Genomic DNA, 14,710 nt, shown 5'->3' on the forward strand with positions numbered 1-14,710 from the left:
CTCCCTCACCCCTCTCTCTCCTGCCTTATCCCCCTCCTCTCTCCCCCTCTCTTTCTCTCTCCCCTCTACCTCCCTCACCCCTCTCTCTCCTTTCTCTGTTTCCACTATCTCTCCCCCCAGTGCCTTTGCCACTCTGGAAGAGGAGGCGTGTACAGAGTTGGTTCCCTACCTGGCCTACATCCTGGACACTCTGGTGTTTGCCTTCAACAAGTACCAACACAAGAACCTGCTTATACTGTACGATGCTATAGGGACGCTCGCTGACTCCGTTGGACACCACCTCAACAAGCCGGTACACACACACACACCTTTCAGCTGTGTGTTTAGTTGTTGTCGTCTAATGTGGGCTTTACTGTAAGTGTTTAGTTGTGATGTCTAATGTGGGCTTTACTGTATGTGTTTAGGAGTACATTCAGATGCTGATGCCTCCACTGATAGCAAAGTGGAACCAGCTGAAGGACGAAGACAAGGATCTGTTCCCTTTACTAGAGGTGAGCCTCACTGTCCTCTAATAATGTTCCCTTTACTAGAGGTGAGCCTCACTGTCCTCTGATAATGTTCCCTTTACTAGAGGTGAGCCTCACTGTCCTCTAATAACGTTCCCTTTACTAGAGGTGAGCCTCATTGTCCTCTAATAAGGTTCCCTTTACTAGAGATGGGCCTCACTGTCCTCTAATAAGGTTCCCTTTACTAGAGGTGAGCCTCACTGTCTAATAATGTTCCCTTTACTAGAGGTGAGCCTCACTGTCCTCTAATAATGTTCCCTTTACTAGAGGTGAGCCTCACTGTCTAATAATGTTCCCTTTACTAGAGGTGAGCCTCACTGTCTAATAATGTTCCCTTTACTAGAGGTGAGCCTCACTGTCTAATAATGTTCCCTTTACTAGAGGTGAGCCTCACTGTCCTCTAATAATGTTCCCTTTACTAGAGGTGAGCCTCATTGTCCTCTAATAATGTTCCCTTTACTAGATGTGGGCCTCACTGTCCTCTAATAATGTTCCCTTTACTAGAGGTGAGCCTCACTGTCTAATAATGTTCCCTTTACTAGAGGTGAGCCTCACTGTCTAATAATGTTCCCTTTACTTGAGGTGATCCTCACTGTCCTCTAATAATGTTCCCTTTACTAGAGGTGAGCCTCACTGTCTAATAATGTTCCCTTTACTAGAGGTGAGCCTCACTGTCTAATAATGTTCCCTTTACTAGAGGTGAACCTCACTGTCTAATAATGTTACCTTTACTAGAGGTGAGCCTCATTGTCTAATAATGTTCCCTTTACTAGAGGTGAGCCTCACTGTCCTCTAATAAGGTTCCCTTTACTAGATGTGGGCCTCACTGTCCTCTAATAATGTTCCCTTTACTAGAGGTGAGCCTCACTGTCTAATAATGTTCCCTTTACTAGAGGTGAGCCTCACTGTCTAATAATGTTCCCTTTACTTGAGGTGGGCCTCACTGTCTAATAATGTTCCCTTTACTAGAGGTGAGCCTCACTGTCTAATAATGTTCCCTTTACTAGAGGTGGGCCTCATTGTCTAATAATGTTCCCTTTACTTGAGGTGGGCCTCATTGTCTAATAATGTTCCCTTTACTAGAGGTGAGCCTCACTGTCCTCTAATAATGTTCCCTTTACTAGAGGTGAGCCTCATTGTCCTCTAATAATGTTCCCTTTACTAGAGGTGAGCCTCACTGTCCTCTAATAATGTTCCCTTTACTAGAGGTGAGCCTCACTGTCCTCTAATAATGTTCCCTTTACTAGAGGTGAGCCTCATTGTCCTCTAATAATGTTCCCTTTACTAGAGGTGAGCCTCACTGTCCTCTAATAATGTTCCCTTTACTAGAGGTGAGCCTCATTGTCTAATAATGTTCCCTTTACTAGAGGTGAGCCTCACTGTCCTCTAATAATGTTCCCTTTACTAGAGGTGAGCCTCACTGTCCTCTCACACCAAGACACAATTGTCCAGGGTAGTTTTCTACACTTCAGCTAAAACATGCTCACTCTGTTAAACTTCTTGACGCTACCCATCCCATTAGCGGGATCATTTTCGTCAGCAACCGCTGAATAGCATAGCGCCACAGTCAAATAATATTACTAAAAAATATTCATATTCATGAAATCACAAGTGCAATATTGCAAAACACAGTTTAGCCTTTTGTTAATCCACCTGTTGGCTCAGATTTAGAAATGATGCTTTACAGCGAAAGTAATCCAAGCGTTTGTAAATTTATCGATAGCATAACATTATGTACACTAAGCATTAACTAGGTCACGAAAATAAGAAAAGCAATCAAATTAATCGTTTACCTTTGATCTTCGGATGTTTTCACTCACGAGACTCCCAGTTACACAACAAATGTTCCTTTTGTTCCATAAAGATCATTTTTATACCCAAAATACCTCCGTTTGTTTGTCGTGTTATGTTCAGAAATCCACAGGAAAGAGCAGTCACGACAACGCAGACAAAAATTCCAAATAGTATCCATAATGTCCACAGAAACATGTCAAACATTTTTTATAATCAATCCTCAGGTTGTTTTTAAAATATATATTTGCTAATATATCAACCCGGGTGTATAGGTTTTTCAGATAAACTTTTTTGGAGAAACTCTAGTGCAAAACTCACTCTGAGAGCCCCCACCTATCCACTTACACAATGTGATCTTTCACGCTTATTTTTCTAAATAAAAGCCTGAAACTATGTGTAACGACTGTTGACACCTCAGGGAAGCCATAGAAAAAGGAATCTGGTTGATATCCCTTTAAATGGAGGATATGAATAGGAACAGAGAGGTTTCAAAATAAGAGGCACTTCCTGATTGGATTTTCCTCGGGTTTTCGCCTGCAATATCAGTTCTGTTATACTCAGATGGGTATGTTTTTTAGCCAAAAACGAAAATACTGCCCCCTACACGTAAAAGGTTAAACAATTTACTAAAATGTAAAAGTTACTACCTTTAACCTCTCCTGGCCAACATCCAGTGAGATTGCAGAGCGCCAAATTCAAATACAGAAATACTCATTATAAAAATTCAGAAAAGATACAACTAATTTACATAGGTTTAAAGATTAATTTCTTGTGAATCCAACCACGGTATCAGATTTCAAAACTGCTTTACGGCGAAAGCATACCTTACGATTATTTGAGGACATAGCCCAGCAGACAAATAATTTACAAACAGTAACCAGCCAAGTAGAAGAGTTACACAAGTCAGAAATAGAGAGAAAATTAATCACTTACCTTTGATGATCTTCATATGTTTGCACTCAGAAGACATTCATTTATTCAATAAATGTTCCTTTTGTTCAATAAAGTCTCTATTTATATCTGAAAACCTCTGTTTTGTTTGCGCAATTTCTTCAGTAATCCACAGGCTCAAACGCAGTCACAACAGGCAGACAAAAAATCCAAATTGAATCCGTAAAGTTCATAGAAACATGTCAAATAATGTTTATATTCAATCGTCAGGTTGTTTTTAGCCGAAATAATCAATAATATTTCAACCGGACAATAACGTCGTCAATATAAAAGGTAAACAAGAAAGGCACTCTCGGCCTCGTAGTGGTCTAGAGCACTGCATCGCAGCACTAGCTGCGCCACCAGAGACTCTGGGTTCGCGCCCAGGCTCTGTCGCATCCGGCCGCGTCCGTTAGGTCCGTGGGGCAACGCACAATTGGCCTACCGTCGTCCGGGTTAGGGAGGGTTTGGCCGGTAGGGATATCCTTGTCTCATCGCGCACCAGCGCCTCCTGTGGCGGGCCAGGCGCTGTACGCGCTAGCCAAGGTGTCCAGGTACACGGTGTTTCCGCCGACACATTGGTGCGGCTGGCTTCCGGGTTGGAGGCGCTCTGTGTTAAGAAGCAGTGCGGCTTGGTTGGGTTGTGTATCGGAGGACGCATGGCTTTCAACCTTTGTCTCTCCCGAGCCCGTACGGGAGTTGTAGCGATGAGACAAGATAGTAATTACTAACAATTGGATACCACGAAATTGGGGAGAAAAGTGGGTAAAAAAAAAGAAGATGAAAGGCACTCTCTCGGTCGCTCGCATGAAAAAGCTCTGTGACCCGGCAGGGTCCACTCATTCAGACTGCTCTTACTCCCTCATTTTTCAGAATACAAGCCTGAAACTATTTCTAAAGACGGTGACATCTAGTGGAAGGCATTGGAACTGCAATTTGAGTCCTAAGTCAATGGATACTGTAATGGCATTGAATAGAAAACTTCTTCCTGAATGGAAGGTTTTCGCCTGCCAAATCAGTTCTGTTATACTCAGATATTATTTTAACAGTTTTGGAAACTTTAGAGTATTCTATCCAAATCTACTAATTATATGCATATCCTATCTTCTGGGCCTGAGTAGAAGGCAGGTTAATTTGGGCATGCTTTTCATGCCCAAATTATTTCTTCCTCTTTTATCCTCTCTCTTGTCACATCACCTTCTCTCTTCTCTGAATCCCCCCATCTCTTGCTCTCCCTCCATCTCTCAGTGCCTGTCGTCAGTAGCCACATCTCTCCAGAGTGGTTTCCTGCCCTACTGTGAGCCTGTGTACCAGCGCTGTGTCAACCTGGTGCAGAAGACCCTCGCTCAGGCCATGGTGAGACACACACGTCCGTTGTTGTGTGAGGGACACAGGGGTGTGTGAGACACTGTTGCGTGAGGGACACAGGGATCTGTGAGACACTGTTGTGTGAGGGACATGGGTGTGTGTGAGTGACACGGGGGGGGGGGGGTGTGAGAGACTGTTGCGTTAGGGACACAGGGGTGTGAGACACTTGCGTGAGGGACACGGGGGTGTGAGACACTGTTGTGTGAGGGACACGGGGGTGTGAGACACTGTTGTGTGAGAGACACGGGGGTGTGAGACAGTGTTGCGTGAGGGAGCATTTGTTTAGTGCTTGCTTTCTTGCCTGTAAACATCATCTTGTTTGTGCCAGCTGGCTGTGTGAGTTGGCACTGAACACACCATAGAGAAGGGTTTTGGCACAGATAGTGTGTGTATGAGAACATTTGGGGATTATCTGCTCGCGGTTGGATTTCGTGCTTGCGGAATGTGGAATCTAATTATTTCAAATAACTATGTTCCCAAATCTAATCCACACTCTCTCCTCTTTCCATCACCCTCTGTCACACTACCTCCCCTCTCTCTCTTCCTCTACCATATATTCTATCATCTGTCTCCCTTGCTTACTGCCCCCTTTTCCTGTCTCCCTCCCCTCTGTCTCTCCATCCAGCTCCACCAGTCCCAGCCAGACCAGTACGAGGCTCCTGATAAGGACTTTATGATTGTGGCTCTGGACCTGCTCAGTGGACTGGCCGAGGGGTTGGGCGGCAACATCGAGCAGTTGGTTGCCCGTAGCAACATCCTCACGCTCATGTACCAGTGCATGCAGGTAACCAACCAGTGACCTCAGTGTTACAGATCAACCAACCAACCCGTGATCTTGCAGTGTTACAGATCAATCAACCAACCAGTGATCTCAGTGTTACAGTTCAACCAGTGACCTCAGTGTTACAGATCAACTAACCCTGACATACTTAATCTCTCAGGTCCGTGAGTCATGACTAATATCTCGCTCTCTCTGTCCTCTCTATCTCCCTTAGGACAAAATGCCTGAGGTGCGGCAGAGCTCCTTTGCTCTGCTGGGTGACCTGACTAAAGCTTGTTTCCAGCATGTAAAGCCATGCATCGGTACGTACTCTATTCTCTTACACCAGACTGGCAGTAACACACAGCCTGATACTCTATTCTCTTACACCAGACTGGCAGTAACAAACCGGCTGATATACAAGATGTGTGTAGTGGTCTGAATGTCAGGTTATCAGTTACCAATGATTTAAGCTTCTATCTCTTTCTCTTCTGTGCAGCTGATTTCATGCCTATACTAGGCACTAATCTGAACCCAGAGTTGATATCAGTGTGCAACAATGCAACGTGGGCAATCGGAGAGATATCTATACAAATGGGTGAGTGTCTGGAAATTGTCAGAAAGAGGTCACACATACCAGCTTGGATACATTCTCATGAATGTGTGTGTTACACCTCCCTTCTCCTTCCCCTCTCCCCAGGGGCTGAGATGCAGCCCTATGTGACCATGGTGCTGCACCAGCTGGTTGAGATCATCAACAGGCCCAACACCCCAAAGACCCTGCTGGAGAACACAGGTACCACCACAAGGTGGCGCTGCAGGCTGTGCTGAACCTGCCATCCACACAGGGAGACGTTACACAGCACAGTCAGTCAGGGCCACTCTGGGTGCGCCCCAATGAAATCTCCTTTCTCCCGAAGTGTGCACTCGTTCAATTCCCTTCATGGATTTGAAGGGAAATTACTGGTATATGAAAACTCCTCGTTGCCCATGCCAACACCAATCCAATGCTTTTAAATATCTGGGGAGTAGTGAACGAGTGCAGACTTCAGGAAGAAGGAGAAGTTATTGGGACACCCTCTGACTGGAGCGGAGGCCATTAATCTCCATCTGAAAGCCTCCCCATGCTCTGGGCCTTACAGGTTTTGCCGGTTTCAACCAAACATCCCAACTATTTGGACCCAATGATCTATGGCTTAGAGGCTGTGTTTATGGGCTGTTGGATCCCTGCTGAAAGAAATTAAATGTGGCTGAGGTGGAAAGAGGGAAAGAAAGGAGGGGAGAAAGAGTGACAGATTAAGTATTTGTTCCTCATGGAGTAAGAATCTGGGGAAATGCCAAAACCGAGCAAACCCTGTAAGTGTACAGTCTTGGCATTATTAACTGAAATGGATTGATTCTGTTGCACCGTTGGTTGTCAGATTTTTCTAGCTTTATTTCCCTTGAAGTGAAGTTGAAGTGTTGAGCAGCATCAATAGGTGACCATAAGGTCTTAACTGAGACAGTGGAGTGTATAGCTAAATGCTTCAAGAGTTTTCATACGGTTAATTTGACAAACTGAATGTTTACTGAACACTCTGATGATGATGATCATCAATAATAATAATAATAACTAGTCGTCTTTGCTGACTGAGGAAAGAGCTAATCCCATCCTAAACATTTTTTGGGGTGTTGAGAGAAATGTTATAGCGCCTATACTTATCAAACAAACCTTCGGTTACACTCTGCTTTTATTTAGATGCTCTAGTCGAATTGGAAACCGTATTTGGGTGATCCAAAATGGCCGCCGACTTGAAACTAGAACCCAAACTGAGCCAAAATGAGGGTGAAGTGTAACCTGCTTAACTAACCCCCCTACACCCCCCCAGTAAAACTAGGGAATTTGTAGATGTTGTTCCTGTTTGTTTGTCAGTTTATTTATTTGTTGTTTTTAGTTAGTTTCTTTTAAATGTGAATGCATATCTGCCAATATATGTTGAATGTTTAGTTAAAGGATGGCAAACGTTTAATGCAGGATAGGTGATGGATTGATGGAGCCATAGGGCTATGCTGTTCAGCTCAGTCCACTACCATTCTATTTTAGTATGATAAATCAAAACATAATCAACTTGGTTTCCTTTGGGTTGTTTCATACAAGAACTCTCCTAATCTTCATTTTCAGCTAACCTCAAAACATTCAGAAAATGTATTCATTTTGATTCTCTTATAACTCACCAATTTGATCCTTCAAAGCACTTTAAAACACACATACAGTATAAAGTCACATCAACACTATTGAGGTGGATGGGGTTTGAGGCCATATACAGTGCCTTCAGAAAGTATTCACACCCCTTGAGTTTTCCACATTTTGTTGTGTTACAGCCTGCATTTAAAATATATTTTTTTGGTCACTGGTGTACATGCAATTACCCCTTAGTTATGTTTTTCGAAATGTTTACAAATGAATTACAAATGTTAAGCTGAAATGTCTTGATTCAATAACTAATAAACCCCTTTGTCATGGCAAGCCTAAGTTCAGGAGTAAAAATGTGCACAAGTCACATAATAAGTTGCAATAATAGTGTTTAACATGGTTTTTGAATGACTACCTCATCTCTGTACCACACACATACAATTATCAGTAAGGTCCCTCAGTTGAGCAGTGATTTTCAAACACAGATTCAACCATAAAGATCAGGGAGGTTTTCCAATGGCTCGCAAAGAAGGACACCCATTAGTTGATGGGTAAAAAAAAAAAGCTTATATTGAATATCCTTTTGAGCATGGTCAAGTTATTATTACACTTTGGATGGTCAATAAACCAAGTCACTACAAAGATGCAGGCGTCCTTCCCAACTCAGTTGCCGGAGAGGAAGGACACCGCTCATGGATTTCACCATGAGGCCAATGGTGACTTTAAAACATTTACAGAGTTTAATGGCTGTGATAGGACAAAACAGATGATGCCTCAACAACATTGTAGTTATTACACAATACTAACCTAATTGACAGTGAAAATAATACAAATATTCCAAAACATGCATCCTGTTTGCAACAAGGCACTACATTACAGTACAACGTGCAAATCCAATACAACACATTACTCAATACCACTCTCCATATTTTCAAGCATAGTTGCTGCATCGTGTTATGGGTATGCTTGTAATTGTTAGGGACTGGGGAGTTTTTCAGGATAAAAAAATTAGTGGAATGAAGCTAAGCACAGGTGGAAATCCTGGAGTAAATCTGGTTCAGTCTGCTTTCCACCAGACACTGGGAGATGAATTCACCTTTCAGCAGGACAAGAACCTAAAACACAATTCCAAATCTACACTGGAGTTGCTTATCAAGAAGACACTGAATGTTCCTGAGTGGCCGAGTTAGTTTTGACTTTGAAAAATCTATGGCAAGACCTGCAAATGTTTGTCTAGCAATGATCAACAACCAACTTGATAAAGTTTGACACATTTTTTAAAGGATAATGGGCAAATGTTGCACAATCCAGGTGTGGAAAGCTCTTACCCAGACTTACCCAGAAAGACTCACAGCTGTAATCGCTGCCAAAGGTGCTTCTAGTATTGACTCAGGAGTGTGAATTCTTATGTAAATTCAATATTTCTGTATTTAATTTTCAATACATTTGTAAACATAAAAATAAATAACTTTTTAATTTTGTCGTTATGAGGTATTGTGTGTAGATGGGTGAGGAAAAACAAACAATTGAATACATTTTTGAATACAGGCTGTAACACAACAAATGTGAAAGTCAAAGGGTATGAGTACTTTCTGAAGGCACTGTATAGCTATAACCCCTCCCCTCCATCCTCATTTGCAGCTAATCAGCCTATCCTGCACTGAACTTTATTTCTAATGAGCCTATCATCTGCTTTCTGCATGTCTCATTGGACTGTTCATAAATGCCTGTTTCTTAATGAGAATGTTGCATAGTTTTGTGTCTCTTAAACGTAGGTCCTCCTCTCTGTCTCCTCATAAGAACCTGCTGTACTGGATACTAGTCTCCTCCCATGTAGTTGGTCATTTCTTTACAACCAAAAAAAGAAGAAACGTTTTTCTGTTTCTTATGGAAAGATGAACCTTTTTGTGAGTTTAAGGGAGAAACCTCTGAAAGCTCAATTCCCAGCTGCCAACTTTGAGAAGAATAAGAACCCTGTAAACATTCCATACTGGCATTTGGCTAACTAATGACTTTACACTTTAAAGTTAGACGAAGAACATTTCCTTTAACATTTTGGAAAGAGGAGTTTGTCGTAAGAGAACAGAGGCCATTTCAACATTGATATTTCTGACGTCCGAGCAGGCATGTTGCTGCTTGATTGATATTGTGTTGTCAAAGTGTTCTCCCTTAAACGAGGTGTTTGTTTTTAGTGCCATACTAGCCTACACGGGGCAGTAATAATCAACACTAGTGAATTCTTCTGTTTATTATCATACATGGATTCTGTTGATTTATGTTTCTGAGTTGTTTGTTTTTTCTTTATTTTTTCTCCTCATTGCTCATGTCTTGGTTGGCGTTTGGTGGTGTATAACCGTGATTGCGTTACCTTAGCAATAACAATTGGTCGTCTTGGTTACGTTTGTCCTCAAGAGGTGGCACCCATGCTACAGCAGTTTATAAGACCCTGGTGTGTATTATTCAATCTTTTATTTAATTCATATTCCTATCCTCTTTCCTCTTTCTCCATGTCTGTCTCTTCCTGTCTCTCTCTTCTTCCCTGTCTCTGTCTTTCTCTCTTCCTCCCTCTCTTTCTTTCTGAAATAAGTATTTTCTGTTTCTCCTGAATCAGTCCGTAATCATTGCCAACCATGTGACTAATCCAGTCCTCTTTTAGGTCCTCTGTCTGTGATGTATTTTGCTTCAGTAGCACCTTCATGTATTTTATACATTACTGGTTTATTTATTTTACAGTTTGTCATTGTTAATTGTCGCTAACTACTAATTAGTGCATGGGATTCGACTGTCACATGCCTGCTGGTTCAGAAAGGGAAAACAAAAGGCTTCCCTAAAATTCCCAAAGCATTCCACAAAAACTTTCCCAAAGCATTCTCAGAGCACCCCCCCCCCCGTCCACTAGTCATCCAGCTGCATGTTCCTATCCCAGAATTCCTCAACTTCCTTTAAGAAAAAAGTTAATATAAAAAGATTTAGCATTTATAATGTGCTATAGTAAAGGTTAACCTAAATGCCATATGGGCCAAAGTTAAGTTATTTTAAAAGTAATAAAACCGTTTTTAGTGACTTACTCGTAAGTGTATAGTTAATTGCTTTAACACAATGTTTCAGAAGGACCGGTTTGTTTGATGTGCATGCACCAGTCTGATACTGTTTTAAATTATCTGAGAGAAATCATTTTCTCCCCACGAGAATATTTTGTACCTTCCGAAGTAGTCTTTGGTGAAAGTAGTTCTGATAATATCAAATCTTCTAAAGGTCTAAAATAAATGATTTTAGATTGAATTCACAAGTATGAAATAAAAATGGCAAGTTGTATTTTTTTAATATACTATAGGCTATTTTTCTTTTTTTAGTTGCCATACATACCTTGAGGCAATAGATGTAGTATTGTTATATTTTGGAAGGTATTCTATTTATCCATAGTGGAATTTATTGTGTTAACAGGTAATATGATATACCTATGCAAGTTCAATTACATTATTGAATACAGTCAATGGTCATTTCAGAGTGCTGTAAGGGTATTGAATTGTAATGCTATGCAGTGCTTTAAGGCAGCCCCTCTGGCCTGGTGTAAAACGTGGCTGTTCCTGTTGACAGGTGCACCTCTCTAAGGAACATAAGAGACAATGAGGAAAAAGACTCAGCGTTCCGAGGCATCTGCACTATGATCAGTGTCAACCCTGGAGGAGTGGTACAGGTGAGGCCCCCAGGCATTGCTGCCCTCTAGAGTATAACATAGGAACTGCACTTCTCTTCTTCTCATGGCCCCATCAGTTGAGGACTATGAAAAATACAGGAACTGCATTACTGGTTATATGGCCCCATTAGTGAGTGATGTTTGCAGAGAAACTCTTGTTGTCTCAAGGCAGACCTTTACTCTCATTTTCTCCAGGACTTTATATTTTTCTGTGATGCAGTGGCCTCGTGGGTAAATCCAAAGGATGATCTGCGAGACATGTTCGGCAAGGTAAAAACTGATAACTCTGCCACGTAGTCTTGTAGACTCGAGGCCCGATCTGTGTAAGGGGAAGGAGTGAATATCCTGATCCACAATGTGTGCATGCGTGGCTTTGTGCTAATTGTTGTCTGATATTTTCAGATCCTCCATGGGTTCAAGAATCAGGTGGGCGAGGATAACTGGAGGCGTTTCTCAGACCAGTTCCCACTGCCTCTGAAGGAACGGCTGGCGGCCTTCTACGGGGTGTAATGCTTTCCATAGGAACATACCTGTTCAAGGGGGTACTTTGCACATTCATGGTCAAATCTAATTATAGAGCCGAGAGATCCTATCCAAGGCACTTTAGTGTCTGTTTGTTAGCCACCTTATTTGAGCAAAATGATAAGCAAGCGAAATTAGGAAGGTTTATTCCTAATTTTGCTTACTTAATAATATTGGTCTCACTCTGTGTTTCCAGGTCATTCACTATGGGAGACGACTGACGGGGAACCTCTTATACCCAGGGAACATGTTACCCTTTACTGGGGGTAGGGTCTGCCAGCTGGGGAGGGAGGGGGGTGCGGACCGGGACCCTCCTCAACCTTCTTGACGGGCGGGGTGGGAGGGAGGTGTTAGCCAGCAGAGGCAGTCAACGCCCCCCAAGCAACAGGCGAGGGGGACACGGGGGAACCAGCAGGCTAACTTAATCAAGGGAGGAAACATTTATTTAATCATTTCAACATCTCATTCAGAAATGAAAAGACATTGTCAGCGTAGCCATTTTTGTTTTCTCTTTTTATTTTATTTTTCATTCGAGCTCTCCAGCGACTCTACTACTGAGTGGACATTTGAATCAAAATGCAGGAAAAAAACCAATGCAAAACTTTGTAAATGCTTCTGTCGTTTAGTTGTGGTAAAATCATGGCTTTATACTTACCGGGGGGGGGGGGGGGGGGGTAGTGCTGATTGAGGGTCCTATTTCAGTTAAGAGCTTTTAAATCTATTCGTATCGACCGGAAAGTGCCACTCAGAGATAAGTGTAGGGGGAGGGAGTGTAGAACTAGAGAGAATGATACCGACCATAGAATTGATATGGGGGTGGTTATAAAATAGCGTAGTGGGCATAGAAATGACATTAAAAGTCTCAAAGAAAACAACATAGCAGCTGTCCTCAACTGCCAGGACAGCTGCTAGCCAAGCAACCACAACAGAGGTAATAGACTAAAGAAAATGCTGATATTATCGTATTTATCTAACCAGCTATTTTTTTTGGGGGGGGGGGGGGGGGGGGACGACACTGCCTTTGCATATCTTCGAATAACAATAGCCTGTCTTTTATTGTAGTCATCAATCAAAACAATTGCGTTGAGTTAATGAAAGAAAAATTGGTAGTGGCATATTTAAAGTAATAGAGTAATAAACAGTATTTTTATGGCAGGTCAGAAGCTGTGTTGAATAAACCATTATGTCAAACACGTCAGACAGAAAGAGTGCATATGATTCTATATTTGTTGTGGTTGAAAGTGACTTGTCTTAAAAACAGGAAAATAACTAAGTAGCATGCTTACATCAAAGTGGGAAGTGGGTAAGGGGGGTGTACATCAGTAGAGTGATCTGTGTGTTGCATCATCAGATAGTTGTGGTATTTCTTGCATAGCCTTGTGATAAGGTTTCTTAAACAAACATGTACTTTGTCCTTTTTCAGTTTTCTGTCCGCCCACCACCCCCTATGTTTACCAGAGCTTTTCCAGTCAGTGTCTAGCATGAACTGGGTTTACATACATACAATATAGAAACAAACAAGTCTGATATTGATATTCTCATCTAGTTGAATCCATATACTGTAGCAGGGTTTTGGTTGTGATTCTAAAAAGAGACCTTGAACACTGCTACATACATGTTAAAACTCTGAGGTAAACTCTCAGGCTGCCTCTGTCCTGTGGTGTGGAAGTGACGCGTTCTGTGTGCATGGATGTTTTACTAGCTGCCATAATATCAGCTTTCCTGACCCCATATTGTTTTAAATATCAAATTCTGTCTTTCTCACATTTGTGAAAACAGTACTTGGGCTCGATTGTGGCAACGTAAGACTATATTGTTTAACAGTGTCAAAGGGACGGGGGTATGGAAACAGCATACAGGGCTTTAGCTGAAAATGTTCACCCTTTTGTTATTAGGACTGTAACACAAGTCCTCCTGTCTTGATAGTGTGTCTGTCTGTGACCTTTGTTGGTTGTCAATCCAAAACTCAACAGTAAGCAATTGTAAAAAAAAAGAAAAGAAAAAAAAAAGAAAAAAAAGTTTTATGTACTGTGGTTTTTTTATTATTGTTGTTGGTTTGCTTTTTTTTGTGAAAAGCATGATCTTTGAGGATGATTGTAATGACTGTTTTGAATGCAAGGTATTCGAATGCTTGATTCCTTGCATGTTGGTGGTCCTTTTACATCCCAAACTAGACAGGGGGAGGTGCATTTCAATTGAACTAAAAAGTTAAGGAAATTCTTATTTCTTCACTACCCCATTTCGCTGACATACAATATCAGACTTTTATTTTGAAAGTTCAACTTTTATCTCATACATACCTGCAGGACGATTTTCCCCTTAACATATAACCCACGTGCACATGTATTGTTTGTTTTCTTGTTAAATACTGTGAAGTTAGAACTTAAAGAAAAAAATATGTTTTTTGTTCCTTTTTGTTTTGGTGTGTTATTCTTTTGGCTCCGTAAAGTGCAAAAGTCTTGAGGTTGTTGATTGCCTGAATGTATCCCATGGTGGGTGGGAATACAGTTTTATGCCCAGCCAACCAATCAGATTCACTCTGCAGGTCAGAGTAATTGTTGCAGTATTTTGTCTGCCTCGCAGGGCATATTAAAAGCACTTGTTCAGACAGAAATGTATTCTGCATACTGTAGTAGACTCACACAATCACGTACTGATATAGTATTTGTTTACTGGAGACTTATACCACTAAACACCTCATGTATTACTTCACTGAGTATTCAATATTGTGTAGTCCTTTTCTTTCTGTGTGTGTGTGTGTATATATATATATCACACACACACACGTGTGTGTATATACATATATATACACACGTATATATGTATATATATATATATATGTATATACATGTGTGTATGTATATATATGTACAGTGCCTTGCGAAAGTATTCGGCCCCCTTGAACTTTGCGACCTTTTGCCACATTTCAGGCTTCAAACATAAAGATATAAAACTGTATT

At 41.5% G+C, this 14,710-nt stretch overlaps 1 protein-coding gene across 2 annotated transcripts in view; it reads left to right on the forward strand.

The window, feature by feature from the left end:
• tnpo1 (transportin 1) overlaps nt 1-14,601 on the forward strand; it is a 51,190-nt gene extending 36,589 nt beyond the window's left edge. The window contains exons 14-25 of one of the 2 annotated variants that reach the window (XM_036976968.1): nt 121-292; nt 405-491; nt 4,479-4,586; nt 5,224-5,382; nt 5,594-5,681; nt 5,858-5,956; nt 6,059-6,154; nt 9,905-9,980; nt 11,129-11,228; nt 11,424-11,498; nt 11,631-11,770; nt 11,947-14,601. In XM_036976968.1, the coding sequence (XP_036832863.1) occupies nt 121-292; nt 405-491; nt 4,479-4,586; nt 5,224-5,382; nt 5,594-5,681; nt 5,858-5,956; nt 6,059-6,154; nt 9,905-9,980; nt 11,129-11,228; nt 11,424-11,498; nt 11,631-11,738 (1,168 nt within the window). In that variant the 3' untranslated portion in view covers nt 11,739-11,770; nt 11,947-14,601. Of the gene's footprint in view, nt 1-120; nt 293-404; nt 492-4,478; nt 4,587-5,223; nt 5,383-5,593; nt 5,682-5,857; nt 5,957-6,058; nt 6,155-9,904; nt 9,981-11,128; nt 11,229-11,423; nt 11,499-11,630; nt 11,771-11,946 lie in introns of those variants that run through there. The other variant, XR_005051669.1, reaches the window with a different exon arrangement.
• The last annotated feature ends 109 nt before the right edge of the window (nt 14,602-14,710 follow it).

This window comes from Oncorhynchus mykiss, chromosome 5 (genome assembly GCF_013265735.2).
Source record: "Oncorhynchus mykiss isolate Arlee chromosome 5, USDA_OmykA_1.1, whole genome shotgun sequence".
Lineage (NCBI taxonomy): Eukaryota > Metazoa > Chordata > Actinopteri > Salmoniformes > Salmonidae > Oncorhynchus > Oncorhynchus mykiss.